The 19,161-nt window shown below is 42.6% G+C and overlaps 1 protein-coding gene across 8 annotated transcripts in view; it reads right to left on the reverse strand.

Annotated features, from left to right (window-relative positions):
* Window positions 1-19,161, reverse strand: part of rasal2 (RAS protein activator like 2) — a 323,907-nt gene that overhangs the window by 42,515 nt on the left and 262,231 nt on the right. For all 8 annotated transcript variants that reach the window (XM_067990763.1, XM_067990764.1, XM_067990760.1 and 5 more), the window contains one exon: window positions 11,595-11,748. In XM_067990763.1, coding sequence (XP_067846864.1) covers window positions 11,595-11,748 — 154 coding nt within the window. The remainder of the gene's footprint in view (window positions 1-11,594; window positions 11,749-19,161) is intronic.

Here is a 19,161-nt window from a genome sequence, read left to right on the forward strand (position 1 = left end):
CCCCCTGCAGTATAGAATAGGTAGTTTCACCAACAGGGAGTTACTGCCTTTGAATGATCTGAGCCAGCTTCTAATTAAATTAACATACACAGTGCCAAATTGGGCCTGAATTGAAATTGGGAGGGACTACTGATTAATTGAATGTATTGTGACTGGTGTGCATGAATGTACCCAGTCTATGCTGGAAAGGAGGCACAGAGAGCTGGCTGAATGATCATACTGTGGCTTAAGGGTCTGAAATGCAATGTGGGGGAAAATGACGTGGTTAATTGCGGTCTTGGCTGTCGGCTCGTGTGTTAATCAGCTCAGATCTCATACTGTGTGCTCTGGTGCAGCAAGTTGCTAGTTAACATGCATGCTCATTCAAACTTTAAATAAGGTTCGTCACCACTGGCTATTACTATTAAAAAAACATGCTCTTAAAACACAAGCCAATAATTGAATTCTAGTGTATTTATATTGTAAACCACTTTGACTGGAAACTGTTCTGAATGTGTTAGGGCAGCTGGTGCTCGAAATTCACCCCACTGCTTTACAGGGTGGATTTCGGAACAAGATTGCACATGTGCAGTTCTTTAAAAGGTTCGAATGCAATAGAGTTCCCACCACGGACCTTCTCCAATGTCAGGGGAAAGTTCAAACAGCACCAAGATGACGTGGCTGAGTTTGAACCTCCTTGCAGGCAGGACTAAAGGACAGTATGCAGCATCCAGTTGCACCTGATTGTTTACTGCAGGTAGTGTCGCAGCAGCAGCACAGGAACAAACTATGTCTTTGGCTGGGAGGGCCGGGAGCCGGGGGGGGGGCGGGGTGGGAAGAGAGAGCCTCTTCATGACTGTGTCACAAGCACTGCCTCCATTAACAGCGGAGGTATGGTCACCCTCAGCATCGGTGTCCTAACTTAAATGAAGCATAACTGCCCGAGTCAGCAAACTAGGTTTCCACATGAATACTAATAAACTATTTAAATGAATGCTCACATGCTATTATTACATTAAAACTTTGAACTGCAGTCCTCCATTACCACTGGTATTGGCTAAATCTGGTATTGCTGAAGACAGAAAATCCAATTAAATAAAAGATCCAAATCTATCATTTTCCCCGAGTGTCTACAGTGAAGGAGCAAATTATTGACATAGGGTATTATTAACATTGTATATGTAAAATAAGCACGGCCTCAATAACACGCTAAACATATTAAGAAAAAGAGACATTTCAGAAATACGTGAGATCTTATTGTGACATGCTGTTCAACATGCCAAGTCACTGTCCAGCCCCTTTTTAAAGATGGCCATTCTTTCACACCAGGACAAATCCCAAGCCTTTGAGTCAGCCTCCAGCTCCCTGCCCGTCCTCACACTGAACCAGATGGTAACACAACCTTGGCATTCTGCTCGACCTTGAGCTAACCTCTTTGACCACATCTGATCAGTCACCTATATTGCAATTTTCCATTGTCTTCTTGTGCTCCTACCTCTCTTCCCAAGCTGGTTGATCTTCCCCAGGCATGTGTCCGAGTCTTCAATTTTACTAAGCTGAGAAGTTATTTAGCAAAAATGGACTGGAAACAGCTACTTGAAGGTAAATTAGTGTCAGAGCAGTGGGAGGCATTCACGGGAGAGATTGTGAGGGTTCAGAACAAACGTGTCCCCACAAAGAAAAAAGTTGGGACTGCCAAATCAAGAGCCCCCTGGATGACAAGCAGCATTACAGGGTAGGATACAGCAAAAAAGGGAAACTTACGTCAGATACCGAGAGCTCAATACTGCAGAAAGCCGATCGGAGTATAGAAAGTGCAGGGGTGAAATTAAAAAGGAAATTAGGAAAGCAAAGAGAGGGCATGAAAAAATACTGGCAAGTAAAATCAAGGAAAACCCAAAGATGTTTTATAAATACATAAAGAGCAAGAGAATAAATAAAGAGTAGGGCCTATTAGAAACCTGTGTGTGGAGGAATCAGGGGGAAAACTCTCATGTGGTTGGAGTCATACCTAGCACAAAGGAAGATGGTAGTGGTTGTTGGAGGCCAATCATTTCAGCCCCAGCACATTGCTGCAGGAGTTCCTCAGGTCAATGTCCTAGGCCCAACTATCTTCAGCTGCTTCATCAATGACCTTCCCTCCATCATAAGGTCAGAAATGGGGATGTTCGCTGATGATTACAGTGTTCAGTTCCATTTGCAACCCCTCAGATAATGAAGCAGTCCATGCCCGCATACAGCAAGACCTGGACAACATCCAGGCATGGGCTGATAAGTGGCAAGTAACATTCACGCCAGACAAGTGCCAGGCAATGACCATCTCCAACGAGAGAGTCTAACCACCTCCTCTTGACATTCAACGGCATTACCATCGCTAAATCTCCCACCATCAACATCCTGGAGGTCACCATTGACCAGAAACTGAACTGGACCAGCCATATAAATACTGTGGCTACAAGAGCAGGCCAGAGGCTGGGTATTCTGCGGCGAGTGACTCACCTCCTGACTCCCCAAAGCCTTTCCACCATCTACAAGGGACAAGTCAGGACTGTGATGGAATACTCTCCACTTGCCTGGATGAGTGCAGCTCCAACAACATTCAAGAAGCTCAACACCATCCAGGACAAAGCAGCCTGCTTGATTGGCACCCCAATCCACCACCCTAAACATTCACTCCCTTCACCACCGGCGTACAGTGGCTGCAGCGTGTACCATCCACAGGATGCACTGCAGCAACTCGTCAAGGCTTCTTCGACAGCACCTCTCAAACCCGCGACATCTACCACCTAGAAGGACAAGGGCACATGGGAACAACACCACCTGCACGTTCCCCTCCAAGTCACAAAACATCCTGACTTGGAAATATATCGCCGTTGGGTCAAAATCCTGCAACTCCCTTTCTAACAGCACTGTGGGAGAACCTTCACCACACGGACTGCAGCAGTTCAAGAAGGCGTCACACCACCACCTTCTCAAGGACAATTAGGGATGGGCAATAAATGCTGGCCTCGCCAGCGATGCCCACATCCCATGAACGAATAAAAAAAATAAGACGTGGGTATGGTTCTAAATGAATACTTTGCGTCTGTCTTCACAAAAAAGAAGGAAAATGCAGACATTGTAGTTAAGGAGGAGGAGTGTGAAATATTGGATGGGATAAACATAGTGAGAGAGGAAGTATTAAGGGAATTAGCATCTTTGAAAGTAGATAAATCGCCAGGCCCAGATGAAATGTATCCCAGGCTGTTAAGAGAAGCAAGGGAGGAAATAGCGGAGGCTCTCACCATCATTTTCCAATCCTCCCTGGCTACAGACGTGGCGCTGGAGGATTGGAAGACATTTAATGTTGTACCGTTGTTTAAGAAGGGAAAAAGAGATAGACCGAGTAATTACAGGCCAGTAAGTCTAACCTCGGTGGTGGGCAAATTATTGGAATCAATTCTGAGGGACAGCATGAATCATCATTTAGAAAGGCACCGGTTAATCAAGGACAGTCAGCATGGATTTGTTACGGGAAGGTCGTGTCTGACTAACTTGATTGAATTTTTTGAGGAGGTAACAAGGAGGGTCGATGAGGGTAATGCGTTTGATGTAGTGAATATGGATTTTAGCAAGGCTTTTGACAAGGTCCCACATGGCAGACTGGTCAAAAAAGTAAAAGCCCATGGGGTCCAAGGGAAAGTGGCCAGTTGGATCCAAAATTGTCTCAGTGGCAGGAAGCAAAGCGTAGTGGTTGATGGGTGTTTTTCAACTGGAAGGCTGTTTCCAGTGCGGTTCCTCAAGGCTCGGTACGAGGTCCCTTGCTTTTTGTGGTATATATTAATAATTTGGACTTGAATGTGGGGAGCTGGATCAAGAAGTTTGCCGACAATACAAAAATTGGGCATGTGGTTGATAGTGAGGAGGAAAGCTATCGACTGCAGGAAGATATCAATGGACTGGTCAGGTGGGCAGAAAAGTGGCAAATGGAATTCAATCCAGAGAAGCGTGAGGTAATGCATTTTGGGAGGGCAAACATGGCAATGGAGTACACAGATCCCTGAAGGTAGCAGGACATGTAGATATGGTGGTTAAAAAGGCATACGAGATACTTTCCTTTATTAGCCGAGGCACAGAATATAAGAGCAGGGAGGTTATGCTGGAACTGTATAAAACACTAGTTAGACCACAGCTTGAATACTGCGTACAGTTATGATCACCACATTACAGGAAAGATGTGATTGCACTAGAGAGGGTACAGAGGAGATTTACGAGGATGTTGCCAGGGCTGGAGAATTTTAGCTATGAGAAAAGATTGGATAGGCTGGGGTTGTTTTCTTTGAAACAAAAGAGGCTGAGGGGAGATTTAATTGAGGTATATAAAATTATGACTGGATTAGATCGAGTGGATAGGGAGGACCTATTTTCCTTAGCAGAGGGGGTCAGTTAACAGGGAGCATAGGTTTAAAGTAATTGGTAGAAGGATTAGAGGGGAGCTGAGGAAAATTTCTTTCCATCCAGAGGGAGGTGGGGGTCTGGAACTCACTGCCTGAAAGGGTGGCAGAGGCAGAAACCCTCAACTCATTTAAGAAGTTCTTGGATGTGCACTTGAAGTGCCGTAAGTTACAGGGCTACGGATCAAGTGCTGGAAATTGGGATTAAGATGGAAAGCTCTTTTTCATCCGGCACAGATATGATGGGCCGAATGGCCTCCTTCTATGCCATAACTGTCTATGATTCCATACACCTTTTACTCCTCCAACTCTGCACGACTGCTCATCCACCCTACCACCAATGCAGATTATTTTTTCCATTGCTACACCCCGTGACTTTGGAAACCAGGCCCAACAGCAGAATAACTGCTCAACTTCACTATCTAGTGAAATATCAGAACAATTTCCACTGTTTGTGTTCACTTTCCACATGGGGTAATACATGGAATAGTATCAAGGAAATGCAGGAAAAATTCCAGCAACAATTCAAGGAAGATAGCAACAACTTGCATTTATAACGTCTCAAAGTTCTTTATGGGGGGGGGAGGGGCGGGCGGAGGGAATTAGAAGAAATAGGAGTAGATAAGGGAATGGGCACCAAGCAATGGTGGGAGAGATTGGAAGAAACAAGTGAAAACTTGGTAGGAAAGATGGATTTTGAGGTTTTTAGAATTGGAGAGAAGATGAAAGACTGATGCTTAGCGAGAGAGTTCCAGAGGGTAAAGTTGTCTGGAGGCTCTGCCACTAAAGATGGGCTGAAGAAGGGAGGGGTGGAAAGCAAAAAACGCCAGAGAGTCAGAGGACTAAAAGATGTAGGAGGGTATAGAAGGCTGGAAGAGGTTGCAGAGTTATGGTGAGATGAGGCCATGGAGGGATTTGAAGATGAGAATTTTAAATTTCATGTGCTAGGGCACTGGGAGCCAATGTAAGGCAGTGAGAAATGAGGTGAATGGCACGCAGGACTTGGTGTGGGACAGAATGTGGGCAGCTGCACTTTGGACTAGTTGGAGTTTATGAAGGGTAAAGGATGAGCGGCCCTTGAGGAGGACATCAGAGAGATCGAGGCTAGAGGATGAGTTTCAGCAGTGGAGGGTCTGAGGTAGGGGCGAAGGTGGGCAATGCTGCAGCGATGGTTATGCTTACTCTTTAAATGAGGACGCCTCAAAAACACTTTTGTGTTTAAAAACTGCAATCACCATCGGCTGTAGTTAGCAATATAAACCGTATTAATTTATCTTGCTTCAGCAGCAGAGGAGACCCATTTCTTCCATGGATCTTAGGAGCTGCTGCTATATTTGTCAACTCATAATGGACAATGGGGTTGTTTGGATGTGTAAATGGGGGAGCGCAGTGATGGGGGGCCACTAAAGTGCTTTTTTCCCGAAATTTGGTCTGAAATACGAACCACATTTTAAGAAATTTTGAAGACTTTAGAAATCAGAGGAATGCAAACAAATATCAATCTTCTGAAAGTTCATTATGCTAATGTAAAGCAACATTGCCTGGTTTGACTTCAGGCCCAGCCAGAGTGCACCACAGAGGTACTGACTGAATATGCTAATATGGCTCGATCTCCAGCGGTTTCATGTCACTTACTGTCACTCATGGCATTCCCTACAGACTGTCTGCTAACGAGGGCAGGAAAGTTCATTCAAGAAAGGTACTGCGCAAGAAGTGCAATCATTTCTGGACTGAGGAGAATAATTAATCACTTATTTGTTCAAGGTCAGACGAGGGGACTCTGCGCAGTGCTGTGTGCATCTTGCATATATTGCAGCACCATTCCACACATGGCTCGGAAACAGCATTTTCTCTGGAATTCACAACACAACAGCACTAGCCTGATGGCTCAGTTGGTGGAGACAGCCTCTGAATGAGTATTTCAGCTCACATTCGACTGGCTCACCGTGTGGTTCGCACATCACAAATGACCATGTGAATGAGACACTGAATGAGAGCCAGCGTTTGTGAAACCACAGCCCAGCAGGAGTCAACAACTTCAGGAGAGATGGGGAGAAACTCGACAAAAAAAGAAACATTTTAAAACCTGGAATGACAGAAAGGCTTCCTGCTATTAATACAATCTTTTATTATCCCATCGCACAAAAATAATTCAATCATTAAAAAAACCGAGCATTTATACAGCACCTTTCATGTCCACAGAATATCTCAAAATATTTTACAGCCAATGAGTTATGTTTGAAGTGTAGTCACTGTTGTTATGTGGACAAATCTGGCAGCCAATTTGTTCACAGCAAGGTCCCACAAACAGACAACCCCATTTAATTTTTTTTTGTGGCGTTGGTTAAGGGGTAAATGTTGGCCAGAACAACTCCCCTGCTTTTCTTTGAGTTGTGCCATGGGACCTTTTTACCTGAGGCCTCCGTTTAATGCCTCATCCAACAGATGGCATCTCCAACAATGCAGCAGTCCTTCAGTACTATACTGAAATGCCAATCTAGATTAATGTAAGGAATCTTACAACACCAGGTTATCTAGATTAAGTACCCAAGTCTCTGGAGTAGGATTTGAACCCAGGGCTTTCTGACTTAGAGGCAAGGGTGCTACGACTGATCCAAGCTGGCACCAAATGTAAATTAATAAAAAAAATTCTCTCTCAAATTAAAAAAACTCATTAAAATATGTTCTGTAAAAATGAATAAAATACATGCTTGCTTGCTTGCTGCCTCTGTGTGTAAATTCATTCTCTGCTTTGATACAGTCCTTGCGCAGTCCTGGAAAAGACCAGGCACAATCCCCAGTCAGTATGAGTTTGTTCATCTCACCCAGAGTAGTTAGTGGAGAGTCCTGGGATCAGGAACACGTGGAAAATCAATCTCTCCTGAAATGTACCCCAGCAGGAATTAATGTCTTCAAGGAAGGACAGATAAAATTGGGAGGGGGAGGGAGGGGGGAAAACAAAGGCGTCAAGAGTTTCAGTGATGTTGCTATGAGTCGGTTAGTTAAGAATTTGAGTTGCACGAGAGTGCAGTTTGTGGTGCATCGGCATGCTCAGTCATGGTCTCAAAAATTTGTTTATTTGTGCTCAAATTTTCTACGTGGCAAAATCCTAACTTCTGGCCAGCCATAAGGGAGCGGGTCACAACCCAATGAAGGAAATTTGGTTTTGTGTTTAAAAAACATCAAAGGGAATTACCACCAGAGAATGAAAATGCATCACTCGAGAACCTCTACAACTCTCGGGCACATCACAAAGAACACCACAACACCCACCCATGCACGCAAACATGGTACCTCCTATTGTTCGGTTAAACACAGAGCTCTGGGAGCAGGTCACCTGCCTGCACTCTCTGGTAACGAACAGTAACATATTGGGAGGGAGGGGCCAGGGAGGACACAAATGGAAAGGGAAAAAATGGTTTGAGGTCGAACTGCTTCAGAATTTGCAAACTAATTAAATTATCTGCTGCAAAAACATAATGCATGTGAATTCTGTATGCATCGCCTCACTCACTCAATATATTTAATGGTTTGAAATGGAAGATTTATAGTCTGACAGGTTGCAAATCCAGTCACTCTTGAGGCAGATACTACAATTAAGCCTGATCGTGAATGTGAGGTTACTTGTGTTTTAAAATACAGTCACAGCAGTTTTCAAATAAAATCTCAGGAGTCACTCAGCTGGTCCAAATTCCCTTTCCTAAACAGCAAATAAGAAAGGCCTAAAAGGAACTCTCTTACATTGTCTTAACTCTATGTACCTATTATTTAGCCTTTTGAAATTTTTATCCCAGTCCGAGCATCACATTAAATTTTCGGATTTAACATGGGTTTGTTTATGGACAGTTTGGTGAAATGATAGCTGTATGATCACTCCCAGCTCCTAAAAGAAGGATGATTTAATGCCTGCCTCTGAATATCCTGCAGCTGTTAGATCGGCTGAGATACCTCTGCCACTTTCCTTTTTACTTCCCTCTGCTTCCTTGCTTTATTGCTTTCTTTATCGCGCAGTCATTTGGCCTTCTGTTCAGTTTTTCTCCATTTTCCTTCTTCTGTCTGCCTGCATTTGTTTTTACTCTTCTTTGTGCTGTCCTGTCTGTGTAACTCTCTCACCCTCCCTCCCCCAGGGACAGTCTGTTTATCAGCTCCTTGTTCGGTCGGCAGCACACCTTCTGTTCTCACACCAATCTTTTTGAGTTCTTTGAATCCAAGGGGTCAGACAGGAAAGGTCAAGGCTTTAATCAGACCCTTTGGGAAATATAGGCAATGCAACACAGCTTGCTGGTTGTCTTTACGCCATTTCAGTTAACCAATACTGTACACAGCGCATTAAGAACCTACCACCCTATCTTTAAAAAGACACAAACAATTACCAGAACAATTTTCCATTAAAAATATGTATTGAAATGTATAGGCTCCTGGCTGAAGGATTCTTATGAAGAACTTCCTTCCGGATTTAATGAGGTTGCACAAACAGCTTGGATTTTTCAGTCCATAAGGAATATTTAAACTGGTTTCAAGCAGTAATAAAATCTGGTTTCCTGGCATGCCTAGCCTTTTCTTCCTTATGTTGTACCTCCAGCAAATTTCATCCAAATAAAGGAGATACTACAGTGATGTCAACAACATTTCACCCATGCAGTGGAATTCTGCATCAGGACTGTTCTCAGTCTCAGTTACAGACGAAGATTGAGAAACTGGAGGAGTCAGACCTCACCCACCTACAACAAAGCCATTTCTCTCATGACTACCTTCACGGTTTTCTGATCCCATTCTTTTCAGGCACTCCTGGTTAGATGAGCCAAGTCTGATTAGATGAGCCTTTTAGCCATCAATTCCATCTGTTTTCTTAAAAAAAAATCTCACGTTCACATCTGTACGTTTTCCAAATTGAAAGAAATAGCAGGGATTCATTCTATTTAAAATAGCTTTGTGAAGAATATTTAATTGAATATCTCAGATGGAGGTTAACCGCAAAAATGGAGAAGGCCCAAATCTTTCCTATCTGGTTTAATTTGTTCCAAACAAAACCTTATTTCCTGCTTAAGATCGGGTGGTTTTTGTCTCTCAGTTGCCCTAGACTACCTCTGAAGAAGGGGAAGGCGTTCTGCAAGTTAAAATAAAATCAAAACTTCCATATTTAGCTTATACAATTTGCAGTGTTGCCTTCTTGAGAGGACCATGCAGTTAGCAGGACCACACTTAAGGCACTTAGTCCTCAAAGGCCTCTAATTTAGGTCTCCTCAGCGCAAATAATTCCCTCTGAAAATCCCAATCTTCAATTGAAGACCAAGTATTAGGTCTCCCCTCTCCTATGGGGAAGTGCCCTTCCTTCGCTCAGGCCCCCTTCCTCCCTCCCGAAAACAGTGAATCCTCAATCAGTAACAATGAATCACCAATCATCAGTAACAGTGAATCACCAGCACAAACTTGTGTCGTCCCATTTCGCAACGCAGCCTGCTGAAGCACCAACACATGGTCAATTCAACAGAATTTTCAAACATCAAATCTTCCCAATGAAAGTTGTTAGATTTATCATTAAGTTAGGGACATGGTAAAGATTTCTGAATAAATAGGCATGAATCACATTCCTTAAATATCACTGTGACAGGCTATTTTGACATGAAGTAAAACCAGATAATAAAGCTGACAAGATAATTCTTACTTTTCAAAAAACAGGCGATAATTGCATCCGACAGTAGTTCGTAGAGGGGGCCAGTGTTGCTTGGCACCTGTCAGCTGCTCAAGTGTAACTGCGCAGCTTAAATACAGTTACAAATGACAGTCCAGAGTGCAGCCCATATGTGCATCCAAATGATGTGCCACAGAAGGGTACAAAATGGATTCCTGCTTGCAGAGTATGTTCCTGATATCTGTCAAGTTGAAGCCAGCTGGGTGTGGTGAAGGACAGTGATCGTGATAAACTTATCAGTGACCAGTTCACTGGCCAGGGTATGATTCAGAGATAGGAAACCAAAAACAGAAGAATGAAAATGAATTTATAAAAAGCAGAGGAAGTGATTGTTAAGGGCATTTTTCAGCATCACATTCTACAGCCTTCGCTCAGCTTAATGAGAATGAAAATCCCTAACTGCTATGAAACAATCTTTGCTGTTGTGATGTGTGTGCAAGCTCCCAGTCAATGTTGGATTCCAGTCAACATCTATCAATCGTATATTACATTTTAAGAGTAGCCTTTTCAGAAATGTCACACTTTCCCTGGTCTTCTCTCCCTAAACATCTTCTGTGGCTGTGTGTAAGATCTGCATGTGGCCTCTGGCAATGCAGCTCAGGAAGTAGCCACCAGGAGGCAGGCAAGAGCAGGACAACTCCCTGTTCAATTTTCTACTCATTCCTGTGGGAAAAATCCTAACAGTCACTCCATATCCCATCATCAATGGCACATTATACTGCAGCTCCTAGAAGCAGATACATTGCATCATCCCTTCTGAACAGTCTGTCCGACTGATGTTATCCTATAAAGTCTGACTTGATTTAAAACATTACATTTAGCTTTTACAGGATGCTCAGTCACCACTAGTCGATTAAAAAATAAATGAAGCTCCTAACTATGGGGAATATAAATCACCTGTGCCTGCAGCCTGATGATAATAAGAACATAAGAAATAGGAGCAGGAGTAGGTCAAATGGCCCCTCGAGCCTGCTCCGCCATTCAATAAGATCATGGCTGATCTTCGACCACAACTTCACTTTCCCGCCCGATCCCCAGAGTCCAAAAATCTATCGATCTCAGTCTTGAATATACTCAACGACTGATCATCCACAGCCCTCTGGGATAGAGAATTCCAAAGATTCACAACCTTCTGAGTGAAGAAATTCCTCCTCATCTCAGTCTTAAATGTCCAACCTCTTATCCTGGGACTATGCCCCCTAGTTCTAGACTCTCCAGCCAGGGGAAACAGACTCTCAGCATCTACCCTGTCTAGCCCTCTCAGAATCTTATATATTTCAATGAGATCACCTCTCATTCTTCTAAACTCCAGAGAGTATAGGCCCATTCAACTCAATCTCTCCTCATAGGACAACCCTCTCATTTCATAATCTACCCATGACCCGAACAGATCACACGCAACACCTCAATCCTGAGGTCATTAGGATAGCCCTGTAAAAAAGGCACTCTTCCTATCACAGTTAGAGTCCAGTTAGGTGATGAAACAGTACCTCAAAGCAGAAGTCCTGCCCCAGGATGCTACTGTGCAAAGGTTTAACAAAGACATCCTGCTCCATGCTTAATTCCAAAGACTCAACCGCACTGCCAGGACTCAGCAGAGATTCATGGGAACGAGATTCTTTCAATTTTGGTAAAGCACGGGACCTGCAATCAACAAAAAAAGAATAAATTATGGCAAAATGCATCACCTAGAACATAAAAAACAAAAAGGTAATGTACCATAAACTTCCTGTACAGCAAAGAAAATTACAATCAATAATAGAATTATGGATCATCATATTTATGTTTGCACTATGTGAATGCATACAGGGTAATTTAATTTTGAAGTCTCTCTCTTTCAATACGGCCCATTTCCAACCAAGAGTGAGCAGACGAGCTGCACTTCAATCTTACTCAATGCTACTATTTCAACTACCAGAAGAGATCGGCAAGGGAGGCAAGAGTTGAACGACCCCTAAATTTTACTTGGTTTAGTGAAACAGCATGTTTCTGCTTACCAGTTCTGATGGGAAACAGTGCCCAGATAACCAAAAATATATGAATAAGGAAATGGCCTGGGGGTTAGGGAGAAAATATAATAAAAATATATTTTTCTTCAGATGGAAACTTTGAAGGTTGAACCCTTGTAGGCAAATGAGTGACGTACCAGTCCTATTATGCCTCCTTTCCCAGACCAATGTCCATACATTGTTTATCATCATGTCGTGGGGGCATCATCCAAAATAGCTGCAACCTTCATGTGCAGACATTCAAATGCTTAAAGCTTTCTTACATTTTTTTTTAAAGCTATGACTAGAATCCAGGGTGCACACCAACCTTGCCTACAGGGTGATAGCAGTGGGGAGCGAGATCGCATTTATATAGTACCTCGGCACTGCTCAGGCACTTCATGACCAATGAATTACTTTCGTAGTGTAGTCACCATTTTTATGCAAGCAAATTCAGCAGCCAATTTGCACATAGTTTAGACAAGAGTTAAGCAGCAGAGCGACAATAGGAACTTGTTGAAGAAAACACTGTCTGTCAGGACATGAAGCTCACTGTCTGTCAATAGCATTCTCTTCCTCGTCACAACCTACCACAGTTGCACAATTGTTCAGAGAAATGCTAATAATTTACTTAAATGCACAGATTATGTAGCACGGAGCTTTACAAAAGAGGACCACAAATAGCAGCCTGAAGGCACTGACCCAAACTTGGTACCAGCAGTCCTCTAGTGCCTCATCCCACTAGTCATTCCTTGCATCAGCCTAAACAGTCAATGATGGCAAGCTGTTCAACTACTGGGCTGGGGGAGGAAAATCACAGCCAACCCTAATCCGACCTCACTCAACATTCATCCACACACATTTTGCAGCAAATTTTGACTGGATTGCTATCAGCGGCAGGAACCATGGCCAAATATTCCATGACTCAAATCAACTAACAGTACAAGAACAGAGATCAAACCTGGGCCGCTCTGATCCCGATGGCTCAGCACCACACAAACTACTAACTTATCGGGAGAATCATTTTAACATTTTTCTGTTGTAGGCTGTCACAAAAATGTTTTGAATGACTAAACAGAATTATGTTCTATCATGTGAAATAACTATTTTATTCAATAGTTGAGAACCTCAGGCAGGTAGTAAAGATACAGAAGAGATTAAAGCTCAACACGGTGGCACTGCAGAATTAAAATTTATTGCTCGACATACACCGAACTTTTTTCCACGGTAGATGGCCATTTAAAAAAAAAAATCACCTTCATTTTACATCCTCTCCCCAACTTTACTTAACTACTCAGACCCTGCAATCATGATGGCTGGTTTACTACCTGCTTCTCAGGACACTGCTAATGGCACTCAGAACTAGCTTCTATTAAGGACCTACGAGAGGCAAAGGCCACTCTTTCATTTTTCTTCCTGCTGAGTTTAGAAGTGCCTGGATCCTGCCTGGCAACTCTCCACTGCGACAAGACCAAGATCAGGAACTCAGCTGACCGAGGGAAATCAAGCCTGCTTCCCACCACACTATGCCCTGCAGCTAATCTATCCATTCTTCACTTCCATGGACTCCCTTAAAATAAAATATTTGAAAAAAAAATCCAGGTTTCTGGAAACAACTGGGCTTGTTGCCTTGTGACACAGCATTCATACCCTGCCCAGCTCCAAAATCAACTCCACAGCAAAAACTTCAAGTCTCCAACCCCTAACTTTGAACCACTAATGCTCCAGTGGAACAGATGCTGGGACAAGTGAGGTCTCACAAGTGCCACAGACAATTCTTCAGTTCAATAGGGAAACCGACACCTCAGCACATATGCAAAACAAAACATGAAACAGCAGCATGTGCACAATGTCAGCTGCTGCAAAGCTATTCTACAATTCTGATCAAGTAGCCTGTCACACATTGGGAATATAAGGCAGCATTGGACACGACACTCAATGCTTAGAAATTACCCTCAAACGCATTAAAAAAAAAAGCACACTCTGTGTAATAAGTCTCTCACTATAACATGCTTTTCCATGGCTTCCAAAGACAGTGTGATAGAACTGGCCTAGTGTCACGGGGAGATGGTTTTGAATACTGTTGTTCTGCTTCAGTGTTATTTTTATTCTGTAAAACCTTCACAGCAGATGGCTAAGGACAGCACAACAAGTAACAAGACATAGCTCACAAAACCTTTCAGGAGGAGGGCAATCTATGCCAGGTGCACAGCAGCGCACATAACTCACTCCTGTCTACAATGCTCAGGGGATTTGACAGCTTTCTCACTTACTAGAAAACCTCCTATTTCACTGTGCTCTGCAAAATATCCTACCGTCCCATTCGGTATATCTTTATACATCGCTGTGAGAAAATTAATGTCCGAGTGCAATATCACAATGTAAATGATTGTAAATTTAATTCCTTGAGAAAATCCTGGAATTTTTTTTTCCACAATCCAAAGAATGTGTAATTGCTCTATTTATCATTTATTTAAAAATAAAGAATCTGGATTCCAAACAGAAAAAAGGTACATTCACAAGATAACAGTGTCTTTATTAAATATACTAAATCTATGATATTAAATGTTCCACAGATTTTGTGTGACAAGTTGGACAATCCAGAAGTGGGGGCAGAAGCAGTAGAGAAAGAAGAGTACATTACTGATATACTATTTCTGGTAAATACAAGTAAGCATAAGGGTCAACGTGAGGTGCAGGGACACCACTTCAATCCCCACTCCACTGCGTTCCTGATCTTGGCAGCATTGCCCCAGATTTGGGTGTGGGGGTCCTATCTGGTTGCTCTTGTGCTTCTCCCTGCAGCCTATCAAGCAGCAACCCATCTAGCCCATCCTCTGAGACATGTGAGGGATATCTGGCGGTTGGGGGGGCAGGGGGGAGGGAGAGGAGAGGAGAGAAGAGAAAATCAGAAAAAGGATGTGGAAAAGGAGAGATAGTATATATATATAAGCAAACTTGACAAATTCAGTATACAATGTGCGCAGATAAAGTATATCTAATAGTCACTTCCAAACTGTCTCATGCCAGTAATTTGTTTTCACAATGTAGTGAAACCTTCAAAGTGTGTGTGCGTGCGCAGTGTGATATGCGTGCGCAGTGTGATATGCGCACTTGTGTGCGTGCTTCTGTGTGATTGAAGTAACAAGTTTTGATTTTTAGATGTTTCCCACATCTAGGATGTCACAGCTGTACATGTGAATCTCCCTCTCTTCCTATGATCAGCTGTGTCAGAGGTGGGTGGAAGAAAAAGTAAAAATTGAAAACTAACCCATGTTGTTCTCACACCTGGTAAGGTAATAACATTTCTTATTACCTTATACCATCAGGTAATAAGAAATGTGATCAGGATGGACACAAGGAGACAGAAAAAACAGCCCATCTTTAAAAGATGCATAATCCACGTCAAAACACCAGTGACATTACATTCACTAAGTATTTTCAAACTTCTGATGTTTAGCTCAGAAACCGCTCAAGCAAATTGACATGATAATATACTTACATTAGGCAGCTACGCAGCCACTTAACAGAACATCCCCAGATCATGATGGTATAAGGTTAGATTCTACCTTTCTCCTTCTCCAAACACCAACAGTAAGGCCAATTCTTGCCACAATCTTCAAATGACACCTGAAGCAGGATTTTTCCTTTCAGTCTTTCCCTTTTTACAGATTTCTGGTATCGCACAAATCTTCAGAATTTAATAGTACAACAGATGGTTCTGTTCCTGAAAACCTCTCGTCTGTCAAACTGAGCTACTTTGCTGGTCTCCACATCGCAGGGTCGCACTTTAGAAACTCCACGTATAAAAGAAAAAATCACCACCTTGGAGCAGCCTCCAACTTTACTAACTGAAGTATCCCACACACATGGATGATAAATTTCCTCTCAACTGCATGCTGGGTATCAGGTTAACTCCAATTATTGTTCAAGACAAACTGGGCAATTCTCTTCATTTTAGTCACAGGCCTAGGACGTGTTGAATTTTCTCCCAAACGAGCAGGGCCAGCCATCCACCATGGTCTGATCACTGAGGACAGGAAATTTCTCTTCCCCTTGTCTCAATTACATAGCTGAACGGGCCAATTATCTTCACCTGGTATCAATCCCTTGTTCAGAAAAAGACAAGTCTCTTTAAATTCTACCCATCACAGGGAATAAAGGCCAGTTTGTTCGATCTCCTTTCAATCACACAGCTAGAACAGGTCAAACCGTTCCCATTTCTTCCTCGTACACAAGGGGAATAGAATGACTCTCTTCACTTCCAGTCACAATAGGCGGCGATTCGCTTTTTCAAACTTTAATAACGTGCACAATGCAAGGGAAGCGAATTGTTCATAAGGAAGAAAATGATTCCCAAACAAATCTAACACTTCATCACCGGCTCTTAAACAACATAAACATGGGCTTGACGCACAATGTTTTGTCCCACCTGGGGCTGTTGTTATGGCAATGCACCTATGAGAAGATCAGTGTCTGAAGGCAGCAGGGGCTATGAACAGCAGAGTCACTTGCATACTGCTTCTTTACTGCAGCAATTGTTGAACAGCACACCGATCTCAGCAGTAGAAATCAATGTGACCCTCAAGAAGAACAATAGTAATTTCACCTCGAGAAGGACTGTCCATCACATGACATCTTCAGCGTCTCCGAGCACACTCCAGCTGAGCAGTGAGCTCGAGTGCAGCAGCCTACTGCGTAAAATGCTTTCATACAGATGCTTTCATCTGGATTCCGGCCAAGTCAAACTGTAGTGACAGGGATTAAATATAGAATGATGGATGGTCAGGAGCACAATTAAAGATAGTCACTGGCCAGAACTCAGCTTGGCAACGGTACAAAGCCAAAACAAGGGACCTGATGTATATTCGTCACAATTCATCTTTCAACCATTTGGAGAAAAAAAGATTTTTTAAAACCTTTAAGCCGTTTTACCTCGCACTAAAATAATGGTTGGCATTACGTAAGGATGAGTCGACTGCACAGGTAAGCAGACAGTTTTAATTAACTGCAACAGCTGAGAGATGAAAACCATAGGAAGATGTCAGATTGAGCAAAATAGATGCTAATTAGAACAACACAGGATGACAGATCAGTGTGTTAATGGCTGCGTGGAGGTATCTGTTTTAAGCAGTCTCAGGTTGGAATGTGTCATTAATCGATAAACATTAATCGATAACTCCTTGATATTTAGAGGACATGAATTTATTATGTCAAGATATGTGGGATAATGTGCCATTTATCGTCTGCATTTGGGGAGAATAAAAAGAGGTTCTGTTTTTTTTAAATATTGACAGTTTAGTTACGGTAAAGTAAATGAGCAACTTAATGGGAAATAATTTTTTTTGGCAGTATTGCAACTAAAAAAAATGAATTTTCCCCCCTTTGGTCCTGTTGCACGTTGCAAGATAGAAAAAAAAATTGCTCGATGGCATCTTGAGTCCAGAATTGTAAGCAAACAGGAGGAGCAGGGGGAGACAAACAGCTCAGAATTAATGGAGTGTGTTGTCTGACTTCATAGTCCAGTATCCACATTCAAATTGGCCATGTTCCAAAGGGAGAGGGAAAACCAACAGGCACTGCACCAGTAAGAAATTAGATGCTTGCAGTATCATGCGAGCTACACTGTTTCTCTAACCCCTAAAGCATGCAAAATTAAGCTCCAAGCATTGAAGAGCAGCACTCCCTCAGTATTGCACTGAAGTGTCGGCCTTCTGAATCAGAGCTGAGAGTGCTACGAAGTTAAGATGACACTTAAATCAATCTAAAGTTCTTCCTTATAGGTGCAACCTAAGTCAATTATGACCAAGTGGTAAAAAGCAAAATCAGTGGTGGGGAGCTCCACACAACCCGATTTTGATGTATGTTAGAAGTACAATAGCATTCTTCAATTTGACAATAGTCACTTGGTCAATAAAGTCCAAGGAATTTATTTTGCATGAGGCAATTTTATCTCGACTGAGCTTCAGGAGAGTGACTTAGGTGTGCCACACTTGCTCATCAACAAAGTAAAATGCAACCAGCTTGTACCTAGGCAGGCTTCCAAAATTTAGAACTGCTATATCATGCATGCGCAAGTAACCTTCAGTAGAAACTATGACCTTTGGAGCACTACGCAATGGTCAACGGTTTAAACTCAATGGCACATAATCAATATTACACTGAGCCAATTGTGCAAGTCATTTCATGAAGTAATTGCACCAGGACATGAACAGACTGACTCAATAAACTTACTCAGTAGTGAAGATAGCTTAAAGTGCCAGTGGAAGGTTTGGAGACGCAAGAAATACCGAGTCTCCGCGAACAGTTGGCTCAACATTTGATATACCATTGACTATGTGGGATCTGTGCACAATGTAGACGCTCCTATAGCTGGCTTGCAGATTGTGTAAAGCAACATTGGCACAAGGTACAACAAGATAACACAAGCCCCTCCAAACCAATTCACCGATTTCTTTAGTTTTAGATTTGCTTAAAGTTTTGTTGCCAAAAGAAATAATAACTGATGAAAATCAATTCAGAGAAGTCAAGGCAAGCATCATCTTGGTTCAGCACTCACTCCTGAATCAGAATGTTGTGGTTTCAAGCTCCATGTCATATTAATTCAATACCCAAACCAAAATAGCTGAATGTTGCACCCTGATGGATTTCAGTCATGATCCTGAGACCAACTACAATTTACAAATATGCAGAAAATACTTAAAATACCAGTTAGCCATCTACCACTGCAGGGAGAAAGCCTTGCAGGGTTATGCTAGCATTCATAAGAGCTAGATAGTCAAATGGAACGCTGAGGGGCCTCATATCATATCTGGCTCTCCTTCAACAACAGATCTCTTCTGAATGGGATCGACTGCTGCTGTAGGTGAGATGGTCAAAGAACTAAGGTTTTCCCTTGGCCAGTACAGGGTTAGTAAAATTATGCTCGCGTCCTTTGCTTGGATGTTATGACTGATTCTAGATAAAACAGAAAATGAAGCAAAGGCACAGAAGACCTTCCCTTTCCAGACAGCGAGGGGTTACCTGATGCTCCTGTTGAGTTCCTAAATCTCAGAAAACAATCACAATA

This window comes from Heptranchias perlo, chromosome 9 (genome assembly GCF_035084215.1).
Source record: "Heptranchias perlo isolate sHepPer1 chromosome 9, sHepPer1.hap1, whole genome shotgun sequence".
Lineage (NCBI taxonomy): Eukaryota > Metazoa > Chordata > Chondrichthyes > Hexanchiformes > Hexanchidae > Heptranchias > Heptranchias perlo.